This window comes from Phacochoerus africanus, chromosome 2 (assembly GCF_016906955.1).
Source record: "Phacochoerus africanus isolate WHEZ1 chromosome 2, ROS_Pafr_v1, whole genome shotgun sequence".
NCBI classification, from domain to species: domain Eukaryota; kingdom Metazoa; phylum Chordata; class Mammalia; order Artiodactyla; family Suidae; genus Phacochoerus; species Phacochoerus africanus.
The window spans coordinates 53,080,960-53,108,892 of NC_062545.1; the positions used below are offsets into that span (position 1 = coordinate 53,080,960).

General features: G+C 37.4%; 1 protein-coding gene across 3 annotated transcripts in view; it reads left to right on the forward strand.

Moving 5' to 3' along the window:
- Positions 1-27,933, forward strand: part of LOC125115832 (cytochrome b5 reductase 4) — a 104,126-nt gene that overhangs the window by 45,335 nt on the left and 30,858 nt on the right. For all 3 annotated transcript variants that reach the window (XR_007132184.1, XM_047760424.1, XM_047760416.1), the window contains 7 exons: positions 3,352-3,433; positions 15,014-15,043; positions 18,100-18,160; positions 20,528-20,585; positions 21,587-21,680; positions 23,693-23,725; positions 25,667-25,789. Coding sequence is in view for 2 of the 3 variants with exons in the window: in XM_047760424.1 (XP_047616380.1) it covers positions 3,352-3,433; positions 15,014-15,043; positions 18,100-18,160; positions 20,528-20,585; positions 21,587-21,680; positions 23,693-23,725; positions 25,667-25,789 (481 nt within the window). In the remaining variant the exon portion in view is untranslated. The remainder of the gene's footprint in view (positions 1-3,351; positions 3,434-15,013; positions 15,044-18,099; positions 18,161-20,527; positions 20,586-21,586; positions 21,681-23,692; positions 23,726-25,666; positions 25,790-27,933) is intronic.

Sequence of the window (27,933 nt, forward strand, 5' to 3'; positions counted from 1 at the left end):
GGATACTAGTTGGGTTCGTTACCACTGAGCCACAACGGGAACTCCAGTAATCTCTTTATTATTGGGTTTCTGTTTCTAGCTTTGATCTCACTTCTGACTTCTTATTTTATATCTTTCCAAATGTATGATGGGCAATTGATAACTTGTTGGCACTTGACGTCAGTGTGCCCTCAAATAATATCAACTCATCTTCTTCCCTCTGTTTTTCTGTTTTTGTTTTTCCTACTCTATTTCCTGTTTCTGGTAATAAGACTTGAAACTACTTGAGTAATCTTTGCCTTTTCTTATTGTGTTACAGAAAAAGGGTCTTAGCTTGGGCAGGGAGACTCCTTGTTTCAGCCACAGAGGTTCTTTTTCTGTTCATATTTGCAAAGCCAGTAACAAAACCAGCACTGAGATTGGAATAGCACAAGCTTTATTCAGTGGCCAAAGAGTGGAGAAGTAAGAACTAGTTCACAGGTCAACTTCTCAACCTAACTCAGGCTAAGACACATATATAATAGGAAGGTTGAGGTAAGAGAGAAGGAGAAATATTCATGACTCATCCGAGAACAGGGGTGTGGTTAGACCCAGAATTGAGGCAACACTTCTTTTCATTCCTCTTGTGGGTTCTTCTGATTGTTGTCATGGCAGTTGTCAACTGTCATGGTGCTGGTAAGTGTGCCATTGTTCATGCTAACATGTTACAGTGAATGTATAATGAGGACTCAAGGTCCTTTGGAGGTCAGGTCTTCTGCCATCTTGGCTTACTTGGTTTTCACCAGTTCTTGTTTTTCTCCTTACAGCTTCTGTTGCCAAAACTTGGCCTCTGTCTGCCGTTGCTGAGTAGAAACTCAGAGGCAGAGTTTTGGGTGAAGGAGAAAAAGATAGCCTTATTGCTTTGCCAGGCAGAGGGGGTCACAGCAAGCTAATGCTTAAAGACTGTGCCCTCTCCCCCAAAGGTATTAGGAGGTGGTTTTATAGTTGGGGGAGTGGAATATAGGGACATAGATCAGGGTAGAGGCAAGCTTGCATTGTCTTTTGAAGCTGTCATTTAGTGGCCCCAGGACTGGTTCTGGTAGTCCCCCTTCTTCCCAGAATGAAGAATGCTTTATCAAGTAGCTCTTCCATTTGTTGGGGGGATTTAGTTCTACAGAAGGGCTCCTTAAGGAGGAACCAGGACCCTGCCCTGAGGCTGTGCTATTGTCTCTTGACTGCCTCTCCCTGGTTTCTGCATCTCCTTCCTTCCCTGATTAGCAGCTGCCCTTTGGAACTCAGGGAAAGTCATGGAGGATGAGGCTTATTCCCAAAAAAAACAGAAATGGAGGACACAGGAAGGCTTGTGTGCCTAGGAGCCCCACAGGGCATGTAGTTTGGTTACACTTTCTCCTTTTGTAATTGGGCCTGAAACTCAGATAAGGGCAGTTAGTTTCTGGAAACTCAGAGGGGCAGGGGTATGATTCTGGCACTACAGCCTTGGTAACAAATGTGCTTCAATATCCAAACACTGGTGGAATCATGTGATGCTGTCTTTAAACATTGCACCTTTCCTCTCTTCCCATTACCTTAGGTTAAGTCATCATGCTCTCTAGCCCAGATATTTAAGTACTGTCCGGATAGCTTCTTTAGTACTAGTTTAGATAACATGACAGCTAAAATAGTATTCTTAAACATAGTCATCTTAACACCTTGCTCTACAACTCTAAGACGCTCCCCATTGACAGTGTAATAAATTTAAGTCATTAGTCTGGTATTTGAGAGACCAAAAAATAATATATTCTCAGCATGAACTTGCTTTGAGCAAACTGAAGTGCTTTGAGCAAATCACCAGTTTCATGATTGACAGACTAATACCTCGCACCTCCTTGAATATCTTTCTCCTTCATCTCTCTGTTAAAACTCTGCCCAACCCCATAGCCCCAGAGATGGTACTTTACACATTACTGGATATTCCATAAGTATTTGGAAAATAAAATTTTAATTTATATTAATTAGTGAGTGCCTATTTGTAGTTACATATGTATTTTTTACATATTTGCTATTTTAGTGTGTATTATTTACTCAGGAACATACATAAAGATTCTGGTATTGGTATTATTTGACTTGACTGTGTTAGTGATTATATAGCATTTTCTTGAATAATATATTACAGTTTTTCTTTACAATTGTACTTTTAGCTTGTTCCCAGTATTTTGCTAATATGAACAGTGCTATGATGAGTATCCTGATCCCTGTATCTTTGTGCATATGCAGATGTTTTCTCAGGTAGATTCCTGAATTACTGAGTAGAAGAGCTGCATATTTTAAGGCTTTTAATGTTTATTGAGAAGGTGCCCTTCTCAAAGGTTAATTCCCACCAGTAAGTCTGCAACAGATAATTGTCAGTGGTTTTCCTTGAAGTGACAGTCTCACTTGTTCATTTTGAAGAAAATGTCCATCAGACACTCAAGTCTGAATAACTAGTTTATCAGTCATTCTTTTTCTTTTGCATATAAACAGCCTTTCAAGGAGAAACACAGATTAATATGCAAATCAAACAATTGCCTAAGTGTTTTTTCCTCAAGATAGTCATCTTTGCAGCTGTTTTTGAGAACTTCCCATTTTGTCACAGAGCATGTAAAAAAGACTTGTAGTCAAGGATTAAGGTTTAAGAAAGTTGTTTTTCTATTTTGTGAAGGATACTCTTAAATGAAACCAACTCCCTCCATCCCCATGGGTCTGTGGTGGTAAAGAATACAGTGATTGAAACCATTGCCTTGATTTGTGCTAAGATGTAAACAATTTTACCCACCATTGCTTTTTCAACACAGTGAAAAAGGCAAATGATATCTTAGTATTATTATGAAATTAATGGAGACCTTGTGGATAACGGAAAGGGCTCAGGGATCTCCAGAGGTCTGTAGACAGCACTTTGAGAACATTGTTCTAAATAGTCCCTGTGTATACTACTGTTCTGTCACTTCCTTGTTGGTGATTGAATCTACTTAGTTTTTCAGAGCTGTGTAAGAATGTTTAGTTTTGGTTTAAAAAAAATTTGTTTTTCTTTTTAGGGCCATACCTGTGGCATATGGAGGTTCCCAGGCTAGAGATCAAATTGGAGCTACAGCTGAGACCTACGCCACAGCCACCGCAATGTGGGATCCAAGCCACAACTGTGACCTGTACCACAGTTCATAGCAATGCTGGATCCTTAATGCACTGAGCGAGGTCAAGGATCAAACCCAAATCCTCATGGATTCTAGTGGGGTTTGTAACCCGCTGAGCTACAATGAGAACTCCTAAGCATGTTTGTTAGTTTTCATCAGGAAAAAATTAGGGCATCTTATGGATATAGAGCCATGCTGCTTTTCTGTCATTTTTCTCCTGCACCAGGTTCATCGTTGGGTCAACTATGAATCCATGCTGAAAGAATGCCTGGTTGGCAGGATGGCCATTAAACCTGCTCTCCCTAAAGGTAAGTGGAGCCAGGGCTAAATTGGCATTGATGTGTGACACACATGGACTGTCTTTTATGGGGATTTCAGCAAATAGATTTAAATAAATCGCTAAATTGTTCTTATTTTCACTGGCCTCCTGGTCTAGCCATTGTAAAGGTTTTACTTTAGTTCTTTAGAATGAAACAATGACTTTGCCTTAGAAATTTGACATGTTTTGAGAGAGCATTCATAGTGTGAGGATAAGCATTATGGAAGGGAAAGAACTTTATTCTGTTTGGTTTTCACTAGTCTTTTATTCTGTTGTTACATGGCATAGCTGGAACACTTGGTTAGAGTTGGCTTTGAGACGAATTTTCTAGGGTTTAATTTTTTGAATATGTAATATATTCACATGACTCAAAAATAAGAAAATTTGAAAATTTATGCAGTAAAATTCTCCCTCCCCACCTTGTCTCCCATTTGCCTTGAACCTTCCTACTCCTTGACTCTTTACCATAGAAAACCCATGTTTTGATTTGAAAATACTTTTGAAAAAAACCATTTCTTCCCCTTTATCTTCTGAACTGCTGCTGTACAATCTGCAAGGCGTTGGAGACATCTCCTTCCTCCAAAGCTTCTTCACAAGAGGACCCATGAGAAAAATTTAGACATGCAGTAGGATTAACAGGAATACTATGCTTAATCCTTTACTATGGAAGGAATGCAGTCATTTCTTTGGAGCAACTCTTTTTTTTTTTAATTTTAAATACAGTATTTTATTTTGATTGTCAAAAAAACACTTTTGATCCTATATTGTTCTTGAGACTTTGCTATCCTCTGGAGTTCTTTTGAGCAATTCTTGACTTTGACATCCAAATAAGGAATAAATTGGCTTGTTTAGCCTGAGTCTGCTTTCATTTATTTAGTTCAGTGCATTTTATAATTCAAGACCTTATTGCAAGAGGCCTCACTCACAGTATAGAAATATTGCAGGCATACCTCTATTTGAACCCTGGTTCCATGGCCTATTGGCTGTGCCATCTTTGTGCAAGTTTCTGTCTCTGAGCCTCAGGTTTTTTTCATCTGTACAGTGATTCTATGAGATGTTTTATACAAACCTCGTAACCACAAAACATAAATCTAGAGCAGAGAAACAAAGCATGTAAAAAGAAGAAATCGGGAAAGTTGTAAAAAGCTGTAAATCTGAAACAGCAGGCAGAAACACAAAGAAAAAGAAACAATGGAGAAACAGAACAACCAGAAAACAAAAGATAAAATGGCAGTACTAAGCCCTCATTTAGCAGTAATCACCCAAATGTAAATGAATTCAGTTCATCAGTTAAAAGACACAGGTGGCTGGATGGATTAAAAAACAAGACCTAACTGTTTTCTGCCTGTAAGAGACTCATCTCAGCTATTCCACTTCTGGTTAGTTATCTGAGGAATATGAAAACCCTAATTTGAAAAGATATAAGTGCCCACTAACAGGTGAATGAATAAAGGTGTGGAATATATATGCAATGGAATTCTGCTCAGCCATAAAAAAAGATGAAATCTTGCCATTTGTGACAATATGGATGGCACCTTAAAGGTATTTTGGTAAGTGAAATAAAATCAGTTGGAGAAAAATAAAACAAAAAAGGATTATTTCTTTTTCTTCCTACTGCTGTGAAACAAATAAGCAATGCATGTATACATGCACACTTCGGCGGTATTGCCAGTTCAGTTCTAGACCACCATAATAAAGCAACTATTGCAATAAAGCATGTCACATCAACTTTTTGATGTCGCAGTACACGTAAAAGTTATGTTTATACTCTACTGATAAGTGTGCAGTAGCATTATGTCTACCAAAAAATGTACCTATCTTAACTTTAAAATACTTTACTGCTATAAAAAGCTGACCATCATCTGAGCCTTCAAGCAACTCATAATCTTTTCCCAGATGGAGGGTCTTGCCTTGATGTGATGGCTGCCTACTGATCAGGGTGGAGGTTGCTGAAGGTTGGGGCTTCTGTGGAAGTTTCTTAAAATAAGACAGCATTGAAGTTTGCCAAATCAGTTGCCTTTTTTAAATTGAAGTATAGCTGATTTACAGTGTTGTGTTAATTTCTGTGATAAGTTGTTGTTTATCCCTTCTGCATGTAGTGGTCTGCATCTACTAACCCCAAACTCTCAGTCCATCCCTCCCCTACCTCCTCGGCAACCACAAGTCTGTTCTCTATGTCTGTGAGTTTGTTTCTGTTTGATAGGTTCATTTGTGTTAGATTCCACATATAAGGGATTTCATATAGCATTTGTCTTTCTCTTTCTGACTTCATTAGTATGATAATCTCTAGGTCCATTCATGTTGCTGCAAATGGCATTATTTCATTCTTTTTAATGGCCAGTACTCCACTAAACACACACATGCCCTCACATCTTCTTTATCCATTCCTCTGTCAATCTTGGCTGTTGTAAATAGTGCTGCAATGAACATTGGTATGCATGTATCTTTTTGAATTATAGTTTTGTCCACATATATGCCAAGGAGTGGGATTGCTGGGTTATATGGCAGTTCTATTTTTAGTTTTCCAAGGAACCACCATACTGTTCTCCATAGTGCTGTACCAACATTCCCACCAGTGTAGGAGGGGTCCCTTTTCTGCCACATTGGTTATTTATAGACTTTTTAATGTTGGCCATTCTGACCAGTGTGAGGTGGTCTGTATCAATTGACTTCTACTTTCAAGAATGATTTCTTGGTAGCATGTGGTACTGTTTGATAGTATTTTATCCACAATAGAACTTTAAAAATCAGAGTTAGTCCTCCTAAACCCTTCTGCTTTATTGACTAAGTTTATGTTGTATTCTATTTTTTATTATTATTATTTTTGGTCTTTTTTTATTACTCAATGAATTTATTACATTTATAGTTGTACAATGATCATCACAATCCAATTTTGTAGGATTTCCATCCTACACCCCCAGTGCATCCCCGCATCCCCCAAACTGTCCCCTTTGGAAACCGAAAGTTTATGTTGTATTCTAAATCTTTCATTGTCATTTCAATAACCTTTTCATAGCATCTTCACCAGAAGTAGATTCCATGTTAAGAAACCACTTTGCTTATATATAAGAAGCAACTCCTCAATTGTTCAAAATTTATCATGAGATTGCAGCAACTTAGTCACATCTTTAGGCTCTTCTAATTCTCCTCCTGTTTCCACATCTGCGGTTACTTCCTCCCCCGAAGTCTCGAACCCCTCAAAGTTATCCATAAGAATTTGAATCAATTTCTTCCAAACTCCTATTAATGTTGTTATTTTGACCCTCTAAACATGAATCACAGATGTTCTTTATGGCATCTAGAATAGAGAATCTTTTCCAGAGGGTTTTCAATTTACTTGTCCAGATCGGTCAGAGTAATTTCTGTCTCTAGCAGCTATAGTCTTACCAAATGTGTTTCTTAAATAATAAGACTTAAAAGTTGAAATGACTCCTTGATCCATGGACTGCAGAATGGACATTATGTTAGCAGGCATAAAACCGACATGAATCTCCTTGTCTGTCTCCATCAGAGCTCTTGAGAGACTAGGTGACTTATCAAAGAGCAGTACTATTTTATAGTGAATTTTTTTTTTTTTTTTCTGAGCAGAGGGTCTCAGCAATGGGCTTAAAATATTCAGTAAACTGATGAATTGTCATACAGGCTTTGTTGTTCCATTTACAGAGCACAGACAAAGTAGATTTGGTAGAATTCTTGACAGCCTTAGGATTTTTGGAATGGTCAGTGAGCATTGGCTTCAACTTAAAGTCACCAGCCGCATTAGCCCCTAACAAGAGGGTCAGCCTGTCCTTTGCAGCTTTGAAGCCCGGCATCGACTTCTCTTCCTTAGCTGTGAAAGTCCTAGATGCCATCTTCTTCCAATAGACGGTGTTTCATCTACATTTTTGAAAGTCTGTTGTTTAGTGGAGCCATACTCAATAATTATTTTAGCTCGATCTTCTGGCTAACTTGCTGCAGCTTCCCCTTCAGCACTTGCTGCTTCACCTTGCCTTTTATGTCATAGAGGAGGCTTCTTTTCTTAAATCTCCTGAACAGACCTCTGCTAGCTTCACACTTTTCTTCTATAACCTTTCTCACCTCTCTCAGCCTTCATAGAATTGAAGAGATTAGGCCTTGCTCTGAATTAGGCTTCGGCTTAAGGGGATGTTATGGCTGGTTTAATCTTCTATCCAGACTATGAAAACTTTCTCTGTATCAGCAATAAGGCTGTTTGGTTTTCTCTTCATCTGTGTGTTCACTGGGGTAGCACTTTGGATTTCCTTCAGCTACTTGGCTGTTTGGCAAAAGAGGCCTAGCTTTCAGCCTATCTCAGCCTTCAACATTACTTCCTCATGAAGCTCAGTCATTTCTTGCTTTTGATTGAAAGTGAGAGATGGATGACTCTTTCATTTGAACACTTAGAGGCTATTATAGGGTTAATAATGGCCTACGTTCAAATTGTTGTGTCTCAGGGGACAGGGAGGCCTGAGGAGAGGAAGAGGGATGGGGGAACAGTCAGTTGATGGAGCAGCTGCATCACACCCATTTGTAGATTAAATTTGCTGTCTTATGTAGGTGCAGTTCATTAAAAAAAAAATGCAGTATCTACGGAACTCAGTGAAGCAAAGCACAGTAAAACAAGGTATGCTTGTATACCAAAAAGAAACTAGTAAAATTCTTCCAAGCCAGTTAACTTTTGTAAACAAATGGCTTTCCTTTCTCTTAATTGCTCCTGAGATCACCAGTTCACTGCCAGCAGGGGATTCTCAACTAAAATCTCTAAGTAACTAATTTTACCCCATCTTTTTTTTTTTTTTGTCTTTTTGTCTTTTGTTTGTTTACAGCCACACCCACGGCATATGGAAGTTCCCAGGGTAGGGTTTGAATCGGAGCTACAGCTGCCAGCCTACACCACAGCCATAGCAATGTGGGATCCAAGCTCACAGCAATGCCAGATCCTTAACCCACTGAGTGAGGCCAGGGATCGAACCAACATCCTAATGGATCCTTCGTTAACTGCTGAGCCATGAAGGGAACTCTTAATTTTACTCCATCTTGAATGTCACATATCTTGTTTAATAATCTCTTTCTAAAGGCCATTTGCTTCTCTGTAATACCATTCAGTGTGAGCTTGCCAGCTCAGGCTTCTGTGCCATAGAAGAAACTAATGAAAGGACTTTTCTGGTTTCCTCCTTCCTCCCTGGAAATGAAAGATAGATAATCTTCAAAATGTTTCACCAAATACAGCAAACACAATTTAAAATGAGTCAATTCTAGAGAGATCCCCAGATTTGGGGGAGGGGTTGGGGGAAGGTAGCTAGAAGCAGCAATCCAGAATGATAAGCTAGCTGTGATGCCTCCATTTCCTCGAAGCATTGATCAGATATTTGGAACTTAGAGCCACACAGGAATTTTAATGGTTGCGTAGGAAGTGGGAGGCCAGCTTTTGGGTCTGTAAAGGCAGGGAGTTGGAACTGAGATTCCTGCCTACGACTTGGCTCCTGAAATCTATATGATCATTGAAATGGGAAGGCTTAAAGGAAATATCTGTCCAACAGGAAAGGGAGAAGTCAGGGTATCTTGTTTACATTGACCTTATTTATGAGGTCATGAGGGAGAGGAAAGAATTTGTATCACAGTCTTGCCCATGTAAGAGTTAGGAATTGAGGAGTTTCCTTGTGGCACAGCAGGTTAAGGATTGGGCGTTGTCACTACAGTGGCTTGTGTCACTGCTGTGGCACGGGTTCAGTCTCTAGCCTGGGAACTTCCACGTGCCACAGGCATGGCCAAAAAAAAAGTCAGGCATTCAAATATATACCACCTATGTGATCTTAGAAACCCCATACCAAGAAATAAAATGGTCTCCTATTACTGGTTTCCCAGGCTACTAGGCTGATTTTATACATGTTTTTAATGGTGAAACAGACTTTCAACCTAAAACTCTGAAATTTCCCATAAATACACATCAACAGTTATTAGTGCATGGTAAAAAAAAAAATCAAACCACACATGAGGCAACAGGTCAACAGAAACAAAAGTAGAATTTCACCTCTTGGACTTTATTATTTGTGAACAGAATAAAATAATTACGTTTCGAATATTTAGGAAAATAAGAATGATTTGGTAACATGAGTAAAAGCAAGAGACTGCTAAAATAATCATGTAGAATTAAAAAATAGAACTTCTAGGAATGAAAAATAGAGCTAGTGAAAATAAAAAGTGCATAGCATAAAAAGAGTTTAAACATAGTAGAGTTCAGTGAACTGCAAGATTTAGGAGCAGAAATTATGTAGAATGTGACACAGGAGAGAAAAAGTGAAAAAAAATATGCCGGAGATCCAGAGGATAGAGTGATAATAGCTATTATTTGTAATCAGATTTCCAGAAGGAAATAGTCATGAGAATGAGGAAGAGGCAACATCTGAAAGGATAATGGCTGGAAATTTTGATCAGTCAGCATTGATTAATCACAAATCCTCAGATTAAGCAAGTTCAGCAAATCCCAATCAAAAAAAAAAAAAAAAAATCCGTACACAGACTCATTGTAGTAAAACCGTGGAACACCAAAGACAGTGAGAAGGTAAGAAGAATAGCCAGAGACAGACACGCATTTACTAACAAACCAACGATTAGTAAATTGACAGCTAACTTACCAGGTAGTTTGCTACCTGTTACAGCTGATTTATCAGAACATCAACAGAAGACCAAGAAAAATAGAACAGTGTCTTGATGGTTCTGAGAGAAAATAACTGACAACATAAAGTCATTCAGTAACAAGGATGAAATAAAGGTAGTTAAGACTAACAAACAAATTTATGAGACCAAAATCAGAAGGGTTGAGAAAGCCGGATTTCTGACTAAATCCTGATGGTAAGAATTAAACTATTAGTGAATGTTTCCTCTCCTTCTAAGCACCTGGTTCAGGGAAATGCAAAGGTATTTCTTACCCGGAATGAAAAATGGACTCTGAGATACTGTGTATTCATAAATTAAAAGTTTCCTTTTTCACACTGTTTCTAGCCTGAGATTGATTCCTGAGGCTGCATGATCTGTAGAAAGAGCACACGTTTCAAAGAAACTAACGTGGTCTCTAGTCGCATCTCTGCCTCAAATTCCACTCATAAGTTGTTGTGTTCTTCAGCATCACTTAACAGATCTCAGTGTTTTTCCTCAGCAGTAAAGTGGGATTTAAGAATGAAACATCGCAGTCATTGTGAGAATTAAAACATGTTTGCTAACCGCTTGATACATTGGATGCAATATATGGTTGGCGATAGCAGAAGTGGTTGTAGCTACAGAGGCTGCTTTTGCCCCTCTGCTCCTACAAATGCTGAGGCTACTTATGTTTTCGATTCCTTTTTGTATCCCTGTAATTATTAACACGTACCGATATGAATTGCCATGGCTCTGTTTCTGTGAAAAATAAAGTATTACCATTATTATTGACAGGGCCTGTTAGAGTGGGGTTGTGAATCTCTTTTTCACTATAAAGCCTTTTTGGATTATAAGTGTTTTGCTAGGGCGTGGCCAGTCACAGGTAGTGAGACAACTTGGAAAGCATTAGGAAGCAAGACAGGAATTTGACAAATCAGGAAAGTGCTGATGGCAAGTAAATGTATGATAGGGTTTTTGTAACAGTAGAGAGTTAAGATCCAGCAAGATATAATCTGAACCGCAGGCTAACTGGAACAGAGTAGACCGTATAAAAGAGACAGTAATGAAAGAGAAAGATTTAACGTGTCAGAAGTGAAGATTGTTCATGATAATTAAGGTGAGATTTTTTTTTTTTTAATGTGTGTTTTTTTGTTGTTGTTGTTTGGTTTTTTTTGTCTTTTTTTGTGTCTTGTTAGGGCTGCACCCGTGGCACATGGAAGTTCCCAGGCTAGGGGTCCAGTCAGTGCTACAGCTGCCAGCCATGAAGCTACAGCCACAGCAACTCGAGATCCAGGCCTCAACTTTGACCTACACCACACCTCACAGTAAGCCAGATACTTAATCCATTGAGTGGGGCCAGGGATGAAACCCCAATCCTCATGGATACCAGTCGGGTTTGTTTCTGCTGAGCCGCAGTGGGAACTCAGTGAAGTGTTGTTTTAACAGTATCTCCTATGCCTTTGATCTATAGGCAGGGACAGATCATTGAAGTCTGTCGGCCAGAGACTTATGGATATAGACTATGAGATGGGGTAACTGTAATTGTCCAAACTGAGGCAGACTTGAGAATGAATGGAGGCTCTATTAGTAATTACACTGGGGCAGGTAGTAAAATGAATGGAGGCTCTATTAGTAATTACACTGGGGCAGGTAGTAAACTATAACTCTTAGGCGTGTGTTCATTCAGCAATTCAAACTTCTGGATGACATGGGAATAGACGATGAAATCGGAGACAAGTGGGAACAGTCAGTAGAAAGACTTGCTGACATGAGGAGTTATGAGGGAGTGGGGAGCACAGTGGATATACTGAAGAGGAATCTTTTACATGGGCTTCTTTAAGGGTAAGATCCCTCTACCATCTTTTAGGTGAAGAGACCAGCCAGACCCCAGTGCAGGGAAGATCCAGAAATAGTATTTTGCAGGCATCCCCATAGCTGGGTGGTTCTGGGAGGATAGTTTTTCCTTTATCCCATGGCTTCTAGTGTGGGAGTGATATCTGGGAAGAAAACAGAAAAGCTAACAAGGTCATATATAAAACACATAATACTTGTGGGTCTTTATCAAGGGAAAAACAGTTTGCTTTTTATAACTCTTTGTTTAAAAAGTATTGTGATTTGGGGAGTTCCATCGTGGCTCAGTGGTTAACGAATCCGACTAGGAACCATGAGGTTGCGGGTTCAATTCCTGGCCTTGCTTCAATCCCTGGGTTAAGGATCTGGCATTGACTTGAGCTGTGGTGTAGGTCGCAGACATGGCTTTCTGGCGTTACTGTGGCTGTGGCTGTGGCCAGCAGCTGCAGCTCCTATTGGACCCCTAGCTTGGGAATCTCCATATGCCGCGGATGCGGCCCTAAAGAGACAAAAGCCAAAAAAAAAAAAAGGGGGATAGTCAACATATATTTAGTAAAAGAATGGGTATATATGTAAGATAGGACTTTTTTTTTTTTTTTTAACTTTCTTTACCCTGAGGGATCCTTCTGTGACTCCATGCAGCAGAGGTAAACTAGATTGGGGTCACAATTAAACATTCTCACCCAGTCTTTTATGAAAAAGGAGTAAGTAGAATGCCGGTAGATCACAGCTCCCACCTTCTAAGTGGCTCTGAACTCTCCAGAAATCAGAGGCTCTTATCAGAGTAATGCAGTCTAACCAACATTATGAGAAGATGTGGATTTTCTTGGTCATGGAGCTGACCAAATGATGGAATTAGTTGATCAAGACAGATTCTTAGATTACCTGTGAAAGGGGAAAGTATCTCATGTGCCTAAAAATGACTCAGATGTAAATGTGCTTAATATTTTACTATTAAGAAATAGTCTCTTTCATTTCTGTGACTCAGTTTTCTAGACTAGTAAAGTCTTAAATTTTTTTTTGAAAAATTTTAAAGATATTTTAGATCATTTAGGTAGATATTCTCATTTTATTGTCACATCTTCTTCTTATTATTATTTTTTTTGCTATTTCTTTGGGCCGCTCCCGCGGCATATGGAGGTTCCCAGGCTAGGGGTCTAATCGGAGCTGTAGCTGCCAACCTACGCCAGAGCCACAGCAACGCGGGATCCAAGCCCCGTCTGCAACCTACACCACAGCTCACTGCAACGCCGGATCGGTAACCCACTGAGCAAGGGCAGGGACCGAACCCGCAACCTCATGGTTCCTAGTCGGATTCGTTAACCACTGCGCCACGACAGGAACTCCACATCTTATATTTTTAAAAAAGACTCAGAAAAAATGAATAATTTAGCAGGATCTAGAAAGTTCTGACAGAGTCAAATCAATTCACATCAGATAGGAAGTAATTATATGAGATGCCATAGTTTTTCCCTAGAAATAAATTGCCTGGAACAAGATTTCAAATCTGTGAGCCTCTTAGACAAAAAAAAAAAATTGTTTTACGTGATAAATAAGATTCATCAAACTCCCAATTGTGTTGTACTCTGAAAATAAATTGAATTTACTTAAGTTACTGTGAGTTGGCTGTTTATTCAAAGATAAGACACATATTCACAAATGCAGTAGCAAAGACATGAAGCTGGATGAAAGTAAGGAGGAAGCGGGGATATCAGTGATTCTTTGCAAACTGTAGTGACTAGATTTTTGTCTGGTGGTGGAGAAAGAAAGCTTATTTTGAGGCATAATTTAAACAGTTTTTAGGTCTTGTGTCTTCAGAAAATATTCACCTTCATAGTGACATATTAAGAAAAATGCTCAGTTTCAGGGGAAGTGAAGTTTAATTTTTGTTCTGCTGCTGAAGAGCTGTGGAATTTCATTGAAGTCCTGACCTCCGATTTTCTCTCTTCAATGAGGGGATCAGATGATAATTTGGTGTATGTTGTTAAGATCCCTTTCAGCTATGAAGTTATTTTAGTAAAATGGGGAAAAAAAAAGAATGGTTATCTGGCCTCCTTAATCATGGTTATTTTATGACATGTGAGCAAAGTAGTGATAATTATGGGCTCTCTGGTTGACTGAAAATCAGAACATAAAAAATTTGAAAGCTTTGATATAAGTACTTTGGTTTCTATTTTTAGAAAATAAGATGATGTCACCCTAAAACGTAATGTCTGTCATTTCACTTTACTACTTGGATATTTCGTGTTAGCTTGGGATTCTTTTTTTATTTTTTTTTTATTTTTGACTCTGGCAACTTGCTGAGGGTTTTATTTTGACATGGTTATAGCACTTTTGATCAAGATATAATATAGATTTGTGAGTTGGGCTGCCAACCACCTGAAAGAATATATATATTGTTTTTTTTTTTTATGGATTATAACACTAGTGATTGTATTGATATACAAGTCAAAGTTTTAACATATTCTCAGCATTTTGGCCATTTAAATTTAGAGTAATAATAATCATTTTAAGTGCTCACCTGGGTAAAAGAGAAAGATAATAAGGTATCTTCCTTTGGTTGTTAAGTATGTTTCATTTATAAAATGTAATCTAATAAATTTTGGATAGTTTTAACTAATTTATATATATATATATATTTATTTATTTATTTATTTATTTTTTGCTTTTTAGGGCCACACCCATGGCATATGGAAGTTGCCAGGCTAGAGGTAGAATCTGAGCTGCAGCTGCCAACCTACACCACAGCCACAGCAACGCCAGACCCCTCACCCACTGAACAAGATATAAAATTTGAAATTTATGTGCTTTCTAAAGAACTTAACCAAGATATTAGGAAAAAGTATCTAAAGGTGGAGGAAAAAGCCCCATCAAGTGGGAGACAAACACCAGCAGAAGTGGCCTGACAGTTCTTCAGAGATGAAATTACTTGAAACACAGGCCATCTGTTTATTAGCCTTATTTCTCTCCTCAGGCCTTGGAAGAAAGCCCTTCAAGAAGAGGGCTGTTATCTTTAAATCAATAATATTAACCAATCTTCTCTCTGATGTAATATTTTTATCTTTTTTCCTAAACCACTGTACAGACTACCGTGAGGAAAAGAAAGTCTTAAATGGTAAGTCCTATACCTTTATCATAAAAGATGAATCATCTTCACGTGATTGTGTCCAGTATTGCCTCGCAGAATTATCTGGGCGGTATTTAGATATTTTTAATGAGAAAGATGCCTTTACTTGCCTAAACTTAGAACAGTTGACTGAACTTTATAGATCCCTTACATCAGTCATGACTCTTCATGGTAGTCCCTTCTCTAACATCCCTGAGCATGTGTTCCTCTGCCCTCAGCTTGAATACCTATAGTGACTAGGGCTCCATCCTCAGAAGCCAGACTACACTCCTCCCTCAGGCTGGGGCTCACCTCCAGTGTCGGCACACAGATGCCGAGTAACCCTTCCCTGGGCTCAGCGGCTCTGGCTTCTTCAGCCGTTCATCTGGCTAGGAGTTATGACTGACTCTTGCCCTAACCCCCAAAAAGTCTGGTGTGGCATCCAAGACTGACCTTTATGAAATGCACAGGCCTACTTGCCTCAACTATATTACCAATATATGTTTTTTCTGTTTGCAAAAGAAAGTTATAGAAATTCAGGAAACAGGGTAGATTACCAGATGAATCACCTTTTCTTTTTTAACTAAAGAAAATAGTCTTACTGTAGACTAATTTATACAGTTTTTGATGCACACCTCAAGTTGTTTGTGTGAAGTATAATACCACATTAAAGGAAGGACTGATTGGGGGTTTTGTCTGATGCGTGACCCTTTTGTGATAATAGGCAAACAGCCTTCACTTGAAGACTAATTACTGATGGACTGGGCATTTCTTTTTCTACCATTTTGCCTTCCTTTCGATGCATTGCATTTAATCTGTCAGTTAACAGTGGCCTTAAGAATGGGGTATTATATTGTACAAGTGGTCTGGCCAGCATGGTTACCTCTTCTATATGTATAGCTCAAATATTTGGCTCATTTAAGTGTATGTGATAAGTCTCTGCAGATGTGATCTGCGTGTCTTCTATGTCATTATTTAAACAGCGTTTAAAACACTGACTGGGATAGACTACTTTATTGTTCTGCTAGAGACCTGATCTCTTCAGATTGACATCAGTCTATCAGTCTGCACTTTGGGGAAGCAGAATGTTCATTCAGTCCCCCTAATTTTAATTATTTTATTCTGCCCCACGTTCACCCCAGATTTCCCCAACTTTTCTGGCAGGACTGTTTTATGTAAGGTGCTCTGCTTTGTTTGGCAATGTTAAAATCAAGATGCACTTCACAGCCTATGCCAGAATTCTGTTTTTAGTAAGTTATATTTATATGATACTGTGAAGTTTTTTAGAGTGTTTGAAAGTTGTCTCTTTTGCTCTCTCAGAATATTGCAGGGCAGATTTCATTACTAGTTTGAATTTGAGGACCAGGAAACAGTGGTGATCTTTTCATAAGACTATTGTGCTGAAACTGAGCTCAAATCCAGATTTCCTGGTCCTAATCAGGCCATATGAGATCAAAATTGACTAATAATTTATGAATCGTGTTGATAGCTTTTTCTTGCAGAAATTCTTAGATTGTGATACATTTTTAAAAATTTATCTGTGAGGCTTCCAAAAGATAAATGACATTAACCTCATAATGAAGTATCTTTCAGCACTTCTCAAAAGTTGAATAAGGTCATCTTTTATTTTTTGTCATTTTAGAAAAAATACATTTTAGTTATTGTCGTCCTGTTAATAAACCTGTAGTTTTGTGGTAGAGCATTCTTCTTTACAGTTCACTGTTAGTTAGTTCATGATTTTGGCCTTGTTATGTCACAACTTGGAGACCTCCTTTGTTTATCTGAAATTAAATGTGTTTTGCAGACTTACATGAGAAGAGATGAAGCTGAATGAGTAAGGCCTGAACTCAGGTCTCACAGTCAGCCTCATTCAAAAAAATATATTGCTGTTTGACATCTCATGCTTGCACCTAAGCTCATGTTTAAACAGAAGACTCTTTTGCTAAAAAGAATCTTGAAAACCTTTAAACTAGCATGTCTCATGGATGCCTCTCAATGCTGACATTATATAGTTACTGTGACTTCTAATTTAGAATTTTAAGACTCACCAAAACCTAAATGTTAATTTTTTTTTCCTGCAGAGTTTGAGAAATAGTAATATAATTGATGCAGTGATTTTTTCAAAAGTCTTATTAACAGTAGTCCTCTTTTATTTCCAAACTAAATCTTGCAAAGAATACACTCATTGTGGAAGAAAAAATACTTAATATTTACAGAATCTCTGAAGCTCATCCATGTCTCAGAGTTTCTGAAAACAATTTGAAAACCAGAGCTTTAGTGGCCCTTTAATATGTGATGTTGATGCATGCATACAAGAATGTCTAAAATGAAAAAAAAAAAAAAAAGGCAGAATCCCACATGTCAGTGAAGAGGACTGACAGCAAGACTTCCATACACTTCTGGTAAAAAGTGTAAACTGGTACGACCACGTTGGGAAAATATTTAGCAGTATTTACCAAGGCTAAACATATACACGTCTTATATATCTACCAAAAATGTAGATGTATATTTTTCAAGAATATATGTATACACTTAGAAGAATTTATAGCAGCGCTGTACGTAATAGCCAAAACCTGCCCAAATGTCCATCAACAGGAAAATGAGTAGACTCTGATATGTGGTATAGTCATACAGTGTAATACTCAGTAATAAAAAGGAAGAAACTGCTGATGCAGTCCACAGCATGGATAAAATCTCAGAAAGCTCCAGACAGGCCTGATTTATTACTTACACTTAGTCATGCTTATTTGACATTAAGTGTCTATAGAGCGGAACAAAAAGAGACCAAAAGAAAACATTTTATGAGTCTGTTTTTATAAAGGCCAAAAATACAGGCAAAAACTAATCATGATAAAAAGTCAGAATAGTTGGTTACCCTTTGGGAAGGGGTGGTGATTGGGAGGGGAGGGTGGGAGTGTGCTAGCTACAAGGGTCTGTTTTACTTATGCACATTCACTAAGTAGTACATTTATGACTTGTGTCCTTTTATAATATTTCAAGAAGTTGTTATTGAAAAGATGGGAAACTGTGGCTATTTTTGTTTTGTTTTGTTTTTCTTTGTGAAGGCATGCTTCCCAAGAGCCAAGTGACAGATACGCTTGCCAGAGAAGGTCCTAGTTCTCCAAGGTAAGCATTCTTGTTCTATTTTTTTTTTTAAGCATGATCAGTTCTGCACCAAAACATGAACATTAAAAGCATTAAATGGCTTTGAGTTTGATTTATTGCTTATCATATTAATCATGTTTCTTCGACACAAGAACTGTAGTACCTCATTTATCAGGCATTGTTGGAGAATGAGCTGTTCGTAAGTGTGATTTCAATATAACTGAAGTTTAATCCAGTTTAAACACCAAAACTTTAAAAAAAACTATTCAGAATTTTTTTTCTGACTATAAAATGTACATTCCTGGTGGAAAACTTGGAAAATACAGAGAAATACAAAAGAAAGTGATGGAATCAGTTATGTAATCCCATCAACCATATATATATATATATATATATATATATATATATATATATATATATATACACACGTATACTCTCAACATTTGGTTTATTCTACCCAGTTTGAGTCATGTAATGCCTATTTCTTTTTGTTTGTTTGTTTGTTTTAGCTTTTTAGGGCCTCACGTGCAGCATGTGGAAGTTCCCAGGCTTGGTGTCAAATTGGAGCTGCAGCTGCTGGCCTTTGCCGCAGCCACAGCAATTTGGGATCTGAGCCACATCTGCGACCTACACCATAGCTCAGGGCAATGCTGAATCCTTAGCTCACTTGGTGAGGCCAGGGATCAAACTTGCATCCTCAAGGATACCAGTCAAGTTCATAACCCGCTGAGCCACAATGGGAGCTCCATGCCTATTTCTGTATTCTGTTTTGATAATATAAGTGTTACAATATATTTTATGGTCAATTTCCTATGTCATGAAATGAAATGTAGACAAAAAAAGCATTTTTTGTTTGCATCCCATCATATGATCATACCATAAAATATTCAAGTATTCTATTTTTATATCTCATTTGTTTTATCAATTTTTAATGGAAATCCTTCAAAATGTACTACATACCATTTTAGTAAATTAAGCAACGCATTTATATTTTTGTTAATGATATTTCAAATACCCTTGTGTGTGTTATTTGTAGTTCTTTCTCTTACTACCTTTCTTCGTGTGAGTCTATGACAGCTGTATCCTACTATATTTATTTTATCTGTTAAATTGTTTCCTATATGATTTTAAGTTAAGGACCTCAGCATACCTCCTCTAGGATCACATTGGGTACCTGTATGCAGATAATAAATTCAAAAACAGTATTAGTTGGATCAATAGCTATAGAAACAGAAGACTTAATTTTTTCCTTATTTTTTCACTCATCCTTGGTGAGTTAATTTCTTGAGTAATAATGTATTTGTGACAGAGAGGAGCGAAGGTGATAAGGATATAGATTTTATCACGCTCCTTTACGAAACATGTTATTGCTCTGATAAAAAGAATTTGATTTGATTTGATTTAAAATTTTTTTATTAAAGTATATTTTGATTTACAGTGTTGTGTCAAGTTCTGCTGTACAGCAAAGTGACCCAGTCATACATACACACACACACACACACACACACACGCACACACACACATTCTTTTTCTCATATTATCTTCTATCATGTTCTATCACAAGAGATTGGATATAGTTCCCTGTGCTACACAGCAGGACCTCATTGCTTATCCATTCTAAATGCAATAGTTTGTAACTACTAACCTCAAACTCCCAGTCCATCCCACTCCCTCCACCCCACCCCTTAGCAACCACAAGTCTGTTTTCTATGTCTGTGAGTCTCTTTTGTAGATAGGTTCATTTGTGCCATATTTTAGATTCCACATGTAAGTGATATCATATGGTATTTGTCTTTCTCCTTCTGACTGATAAGAGAAATTTTAGATGTGCAACCTTTATAAAAAGTGTCCTTCGAGGATATTGTTTTGTTTTTATCCAATTTGGAATACATGGAAGTATAAGTATTTTAAATTGAAAAATTATTGCCAGTTATTTAATAGAAAAAAAAGTGTACCTAGAGAAATACATTTCTCACTGTAGATTTTAAACTACACACACACACACACACACACACACACTTTGTCTCTTTCTAGGGCCGCACCTGTAGCATATGGAGGTTCCCAGGCTAGGGATCTAACTGGAGCTGTAGCCGCCGGCCTACACCAGAGCCACAGCAACACCAGATCCGAGCTGCATCCGCAACCTACACCACAGCTCATGGCAACCCCAGATCCTTAACCCACTGAGCGAGGCCAGGGATCGAACCCGCAACCTCACAGTTCCTAGTTGGATTCATTAACCACTGAGCCACGACGGGGACTCCTAAACTATATATTTTAATTCATGTATTTATTATGTCACATTTTATATTTTAAAATTGTATATATTTAATGATTTAATATATGTTAATGCACATAATTATTCATTCTTTTAAAATTATTTTGCAGCTATGACTGGTTCCAAACAGACTCTTTAGTCACCATTGTCGTATATACTAAACAGAAGGTAAACACTTCTTTAAAATCAGAAAAAAAATACTTAGTAAATGTTAGCTCCATGGAGGTACTTTTCTAAGTGCTCTTCTTGTATCAATTACAAGCAGAGCCTTTCATTACCCCTATTTTACGGATGAGGATATAGAGATGAAGTAATTTACCCAAAGTCACACATTAAGTGGCAGATCTAGCATTTTGAACCGAGGCAAGCTGGCTTCAATAACCATGCTATAGCATCTTAGGACAAAAGTAGCCTAGGAAGTATTTTTATATGCTCTTCTGTGATTTCTTTTTTTTAAAGCATGGATAACAGAAGTGAGAGTCCCCAGTTTAACTTCGCCATAAGAACTAATTTCCTGTCCCCGCTTCCGCTCCCTCCGGTGACCCTCCTCATCACACAATCCAGAACCAACAGGGCAGGCCCTGGGGAGGTGGGGATCTGATCCCATTGGTAATGTCAGCGAAGCCCAGAGGATGGATGACTGAAGGAAGGGGGAAGGTTTTTACATGGAATAATGCGTTCAGTATATGCTATAAATGATAAGTACCAAAATAACTTTCACTTAAGTATGTAGAAATTAGATACATTTGAAAGTTTGTTAGTGAGCTTAATTTTTTCATAAGCTAAGTTTAAGAGTTTATTTGCCCAGTGGAAAGATTAAAATGAACACAAATATCTTGGCTTCTCTTATGATTCTAATTTTTCTCCCAGATTATTTATCCAGCAAGTATTTATAGAGCACCTACTAGGTGCCAAGCAATATTCTAAAGACAGTCCCTTATGCTTAGAGGTGGGTAAGGTGGGTAAGGTAGACATTAAGTACAGACAGTTAGGTAATTGAAATTGTGATATATGCTTTGAAGAAGAACTGGGTTGTATGGGAGAGGAAAACAGGAGTAATATGTATTTAGTTTATGGGTTCAACTTCCACTGATCAGGTTAAAAGTATAGTGATAGGAGTTTGGAAAAAAGTTTACTTTTTAATCTTTTCTTTTTGATTTCTGTTTGAGGATATCAATTTAGGCTCGATCACAGTTGATCATCAGGGTGATTCCTTTAGAGTGGAAACAATTATCAAGGATTATTCATATCTTATACATATTGGTAAGTACCTTAATCTCTAGTAATGGAAACAACTTTTGTTTCCTTTAAGTATAAGAGTAACTGGTATAGAGTCAAGGTAACTGTAATATTTTATCTGCTATTGTCATTGTGGATCAAGTTTTTTCTGTTATTTCTTTATACTAATGAAAGTGCTAGCAAGTGCCAGTATGACCTTACCTTTCCCAAGTTTAAACAACTAGATGTGATCGATCAAAATCAATAGTATGAAGTATTTGCTGGCCCAGCTTTGTAAAGTTCTGTTACTTAATGCCTATAAAACAAATCTCAGGCCTGCCTGTCTTGTGCTACCACTGTGCAGCCATCACCAGGCGCTTTTCCATTGGCCTGTCTCTTGCTTAAGCAGCCGGGACTGTGAGGTTGTACAGTAACCCTGAGTGGCCTCTCCCTGCATGGCCAAAGACTAACGATACAGTTCACTTCCATCTTTTTGATAGGTTACATATCAGGAGAAAGAAATCAGTACTAAAATCTGGAAGAACAGTAGTGGATTCTTAATTCATTTCTCACCCATAATGACTCTAGAATTTCATCATTTTCTCCTTTTAAAGAAGGTGATATTATTCTAGTTAGAAGGTAGAAATGAAATAAATAAAAGCAAGAAGAAAGCTGTGGAGTTCCCACTGTGGCACAGTGGGTTGAGAGTCCGACTGCAGTAGTTTGGGTCACTGCGGAGGTGTGGGTTTGATCCTCTGCATGGTGCAGTGGGTTAAAGGGTTCAGCATTGCCACAGCTGCAGTGTAGGTTTCAGCTGAGCAGATTTAGTCCTTGGCCTGGGAACTTCCATATGCCACAGGTATGGCCATTAAAAAAAAAAAGAAAATAGAAGAAGAAAGCTGTTTTAAGCATGCATTTTTATGTAAAGAAAACATAAAACATTTTTATGTTTCATTTACTGTTAAAACAGAGACTAAAATTCTCCAGACCTCAACTAACTCAGGACTCTGCTTACAGCTTTACTGTATTAATGATAAATGTTTTTTCTTTCTTATTTCCCCACATGCATTAGATTAATCAACCTCAAATCTTAAACCTTTCTTCTAGAAATATATCCTATCTTTTTTTTTGCTAGCATAAGATCTAATACTTATTGCCTCTTAGGAAGACTTTTAAACAAAATTCAGATGTCTGGAAAAGTATATATTATTAACTAGCTCTGTCATGAATTTTCTTTAAGGAAGACCTCTATGCTGGAATTTATTATGTTTCAAATACTGTGTGGCTAGTTTTGTTCATGCTCTAGCTAATCATACCTAGCACATGTATAAAAAAATAAAAATTCCACAATCAAAAATGTGAAACTCTTGATTGCTAATACTAGATCAGAAGGACTAAAACAACACAAAACTGTAAATTCCAGATAACCATATCAACACGGTAAACTTGAGAGCAGTTGTTTGTGACGATATTTCTTGCATTTCCCCCTCTAGAATGCAGGTTCCCTAAAGGCAGAGGTTTTTCTCTTTCACTAACTGCAGTGCCTGAAACACCTAGAAAGTGCATTGCACACCTAGGTGCTCAGTAATTTTTTTCACTAACTGAAAGAATATTCAACTTAGAGAACAGTAAGAAAGGACGAACTGAGCTAGACCGAGGCCCAGCCTGCAACCACATACGTGCATGCACGCCTGGTGCAGGTATGTCTCATGAGCTGCCTCTCTCCTGTCCTGTCCCCTTCTTGGTTTGTAGGGTTATCAATCTGGGACCATACTTAGACCAGTATGGGTTACTCTTTTGTGACCCATTGAGTATTTCCTCTTTAATTAATAGGGAGAGAAATGGAAAAATTGAAGAAATATATTTAAATAATGTGTCTCAAAATATTATGCAACATTTTGGTTGAGTTCCATTTCTTTCTTTTGGTCTCTTGGGATATATTTGGAAGATTTGAAATAGTGCATAATAAAACAATCATTTAAATGATACTATATAATGTTTGTAGACCATGTGAATTGAAGTTGGATTCTAACTGAATTTTTTTTTTTTTTCTCCAGGCTTAAGCCATGAGATTCAGGAAGATTTTTCGGGTAAGCTACCAAAAAATAATGTATGTACATATGTACACACAAAATATATACATACACATGCGGAGAGAGAGAGAGCGGAGAAATAACCGTCATTTGCCTTATTTTTCATATGTATACTTTCATGTTGCGGAACAAGAACTTGATGTTTTCTATATAAACAAATACACTAATTTTTAAATATACTTTCCTCCTTCTGCTTTCAATTTTCCCCATCCCTTTTGCTTTCCTCTTATTCATTTCATCTTTTTATCCTTTCCTTTTTCTCCCCTTAAAAAAAAATTCCTATCTCTGTTCTTCCTTCCTACCCTACTCCTGATGTGTAGTTTATAGAAATATACTTGACCAGTCAAGTTTTTTTAGGTGTATATATTTAAATATTTAATGTTGATGGAGCATCTTAAATTATCTATACTGATGCATGTAAATATGCAATGTGGATTTTACACAGCTGTTTAACAGTAGAAGACTTATCAGAGAATGGTGGTTTCTTGGTTTTTTGTTGTTTTTCTTTGGCTTTATTGAGATATAATTGACAAAATTGCAATATACTTAAAGATTTAAAGTGCAAAATGTGATGATTTGATAATGGTATGTATTGTGAAAAGATTCCCACAATCAAATTAATTGGCACATCCATCACCTCACATATTTACCTTTGTGAGTGTATGTGTGAAAACACAAGTTCTGTTGTCTTAGCAAATTTCAATTATATAAGACAGTGTAATCAACTCTAGTCACCATGTTATGCATTAGATCCTCTGACCTTATTCCTTTTAGAGCTCAAAGCTTGTATCCTTTTATTGGCCTCTGTCTTATTTTCCCCTACCCTCCCAACCCCTGACACAATTTTCTTACTCTCTATTCCTATGAGTTTGGCTTTTTAAAAAAATCCCACATATAAGTGATACTATGCAGTATTTGTCTTCTCTGTCTTATTTATTGTATTTAGTGTAGTGACCTCTAGGTTTATAATAGATTGTTGCAAATGGTAGGATTTCCTCCTTTCATCTATATATATATATATATAATATATAAAATGGGATATTATATATGTGGTTTATTGTTTTAAAGTACTGTCAGAGTATCTTACACTGGTCCTGTACCTTCCCTATTCTACATAACATAGCAAGTTCTATAAATTGTATAAATTAAGCTCTTTAAAGTCATAAAAAGAACTTTTTATGTTTGTAAAGCTTCAAATCAGTGCTGATTGGATTGAATTTATTTGACTAATCTATCCTTAAAAGTTGTAAATTGCTACTGAATTATCTGTTTTCAGTGAGGAAAAACATTGTTTCTAAAAATGAAAAAATATACTTTAGATCTTTTGAAGCACATTCAATTTATGAAATTTAATTGGTGTATAAATTTCCTATTATACGCATATATTCTCAATCATCTTAATCATTCAAAAATAAAAAGATAATTTAAAAGATTTTTAAATAATCAAAGGTTTACATGAACTTTGGAGGGAGTCATTTTTCTGGGGCTTTTTCTATGTGTATCAGTCTCAGTATTGGTTAACTGAATTCCCTTATAAGAACCTCTCAGATCCCAAGAAATGATAAAAGGGTATAAATTAAATTTGCTTTTGTGGACCCATTCAATGGCTAATTTGTATGTGTAAAGGTTTTTTTTTTTTTTTTTTTTTCAAGCTATGTGTTAATTAATTGCCATGGCTATAATTAAGCATGTATGAAGACTAGCATTATGTATTAGCTTGGTCTTTGATAAATTAATTTGAAAGAAGTTAATCTGTTTCAAAAATAAACTAGACTGAACATCATATAAGACATAAACAATTTTGATGAGCATATATGTAAAATTTTATTTATTTCACTAATGATCAGTGATATTCAGGTTGTTTGAGAAAGATTGGTTTAAAAATAAAATTTTATATTTAGTATCAGTGAATACAAATGGAATTTATCTTCTTTTCAGTGCAGGTTGTTGAGAATGTGGGAAAAATAGAGATTGTCCTGAAGAAAAAAGAGAGTACTACTTGGAAATCCCTCGGTTGTCCTCTGGAGAATCATAATTCACTTCTTCCAAAGAAAGATACAGGTAGGCTGTGCTGTTATTTTTGAGTCCTAGGCTCATGAAAATGTTGTTTCAGTGTCTCATTATACCAGAGTTTAGAAAGTCACTTTCAATGAGCCAAAGGGTCCTTGTAGGAGTTTCCGTCATGGCGCAGTGGTTAACGAATACAACTAGGAACCATGAGGTTGCGGGTTCAATTCCTGGCCTTGCTCAGTGGGTTAAGGATCCGGTGTTGCCGTGAGCTGTGGTGTAGGTTGCAGACGCGGCTTGGATTCCGAGTTGCTGTGGCTCTGGCATAGGCTGGTGGCTGTAGCTCTGATTCGACCCCGAGCCTGGGAACCTCCATATGCCGCAGGAGCTGCCCAAGAAATGGCAAAAAGACAAAAAAAAGGGGGGGGGTCCTTGTATCTCCCTCTAAGGAGCTGCAAAGGGGCATTGTTTTGGTTATCCTCCTTTTTTTTTTTTTTAAAATAGAAATTAAATTTCTGACCCTACTATCTAATGTTTAGGCATAACAAGGTCATTAGGTAATAAAACAGAGAAGCCCACTGTGCTCAGACTGTTCAATCATTCACTCCTTTGGGTTCCTTTTTGTAATAGATGCAAAGACAAGTTTAAGTTTATGCCTTGTTTGCATGTCTGATTTTTTTTTTTTGTTTAGAGTAGGCACCTCTGTTGTCTCTCTGCTTACCCGAAGCAGTTTCTGAGTTTACTCCTAAAGGGCGATACCATTCATTTCCTTTCTCCTTTTATTTTTTAAAGCTTTTAATGTAAGCGTAACACATTTATAGGCAAAGATACACATTACAAGAGTTCTATTTATGAATTTTCACAGAACACACCCCATATTTCCTCTTTGGAAAACTGTAGGATTTGCTTCTTGTTCTCACTGCTTTGAGATTTTACAGTTTGCTATGCCTTAGTGGGGGTCTGTTTTCATCTTTTGTGCTGAGTGTTCATCTTTTGTGCTCATCTTTCCATTATGGAAACTTCAGACCCTCAAGCCTGGGAAATACTGATTTTTCTTACCCCCATGGTCTGTTTTTGCTTTCTAGAAGTATTCTTATTTTAAACCATCCTAACTACTTTATCTTATTTCTCTTATTTTCGGTTGTATCCTTTTGTTTTCCTTTTAGGGGAGATATCAGCTGTGTCTTCTAGCTCTGCTAGTGAGTTACTCAGTTCTACTCTCATATTTATAACTTGAGAACTCTTGATTTTTTTTCTTTTGCTTTAGCATACTTATTATTGTTTGCTTCTCTTATCTTTTTAAGAATTACTGGTAGTGTTTTAGAGTTTTCCTTTCCTGCGTAGCCTCTTTTTTTTTTATTTTTTAATTTAATTTTATTTTTGTCTTTTTGTTGTTGTTATTGTTGCTATTTCTTGGGCCGCTCCCGCGGCATATGGAGGTTCCCAGGCTAGGGGTCTAATAATCGGAGCTGTAGCCACCGGCCTATGCCAGAGCCACAGCAACACGGGATCCGAGCCGCATCTGCAACCTACACCACAGCTCATGGCAACGCCGGATCGTTAACCCACTGAGCAAGGGCAGGGACCGAACCCGCACCCTCATGGTTCCTAGTCGGATTCGTTAACCACTGCGCCACGACGGGAACTCCTGCGTGGCCTCTTTGTTTCTATAATTTGTCTGTTTGTATTGGTCTGTCTTTCATATTGGATGCTTTCTTTGAATATCTGCTGATCCTTGATATTTTCAGGGCGGAATTCTAAAAGCTGATTGGAAACCCTGTGCATGTGGGCGTGGCTTGTCAACAATAGTTTTCGATGTGGCTAGATTGTTTCTTTGGGAAAAGTCTGCTGCTAGTATTTTGTTAAAGTTGCTGGAGTAAACAATCTTCTACCTTGCACCCAGCATTTCAGAAGTTATATGGGAAAAGATTGCTGGGGTTCTTTTTTTCTTTTTTTTGCCTAGTGTATTATATCGATCTACTATGGCTGCCATTCAGAAGTACCACAGACTTGATGACCTAACAACCGAAATTTATTTTCTCACATTCTGAAAGCTATAAGTCCAATACTAAGGTGCTGGCAAGGTTGGCTTCTTCCGAGGCCTCTCCTTGGCTTGTAGGTGGCTGTGTTCACATCTCTCTGTGCATGTTTGTGTCCCTGTTGCTTCTTCTTATAAAGATGTCAGTCATATTGGATTA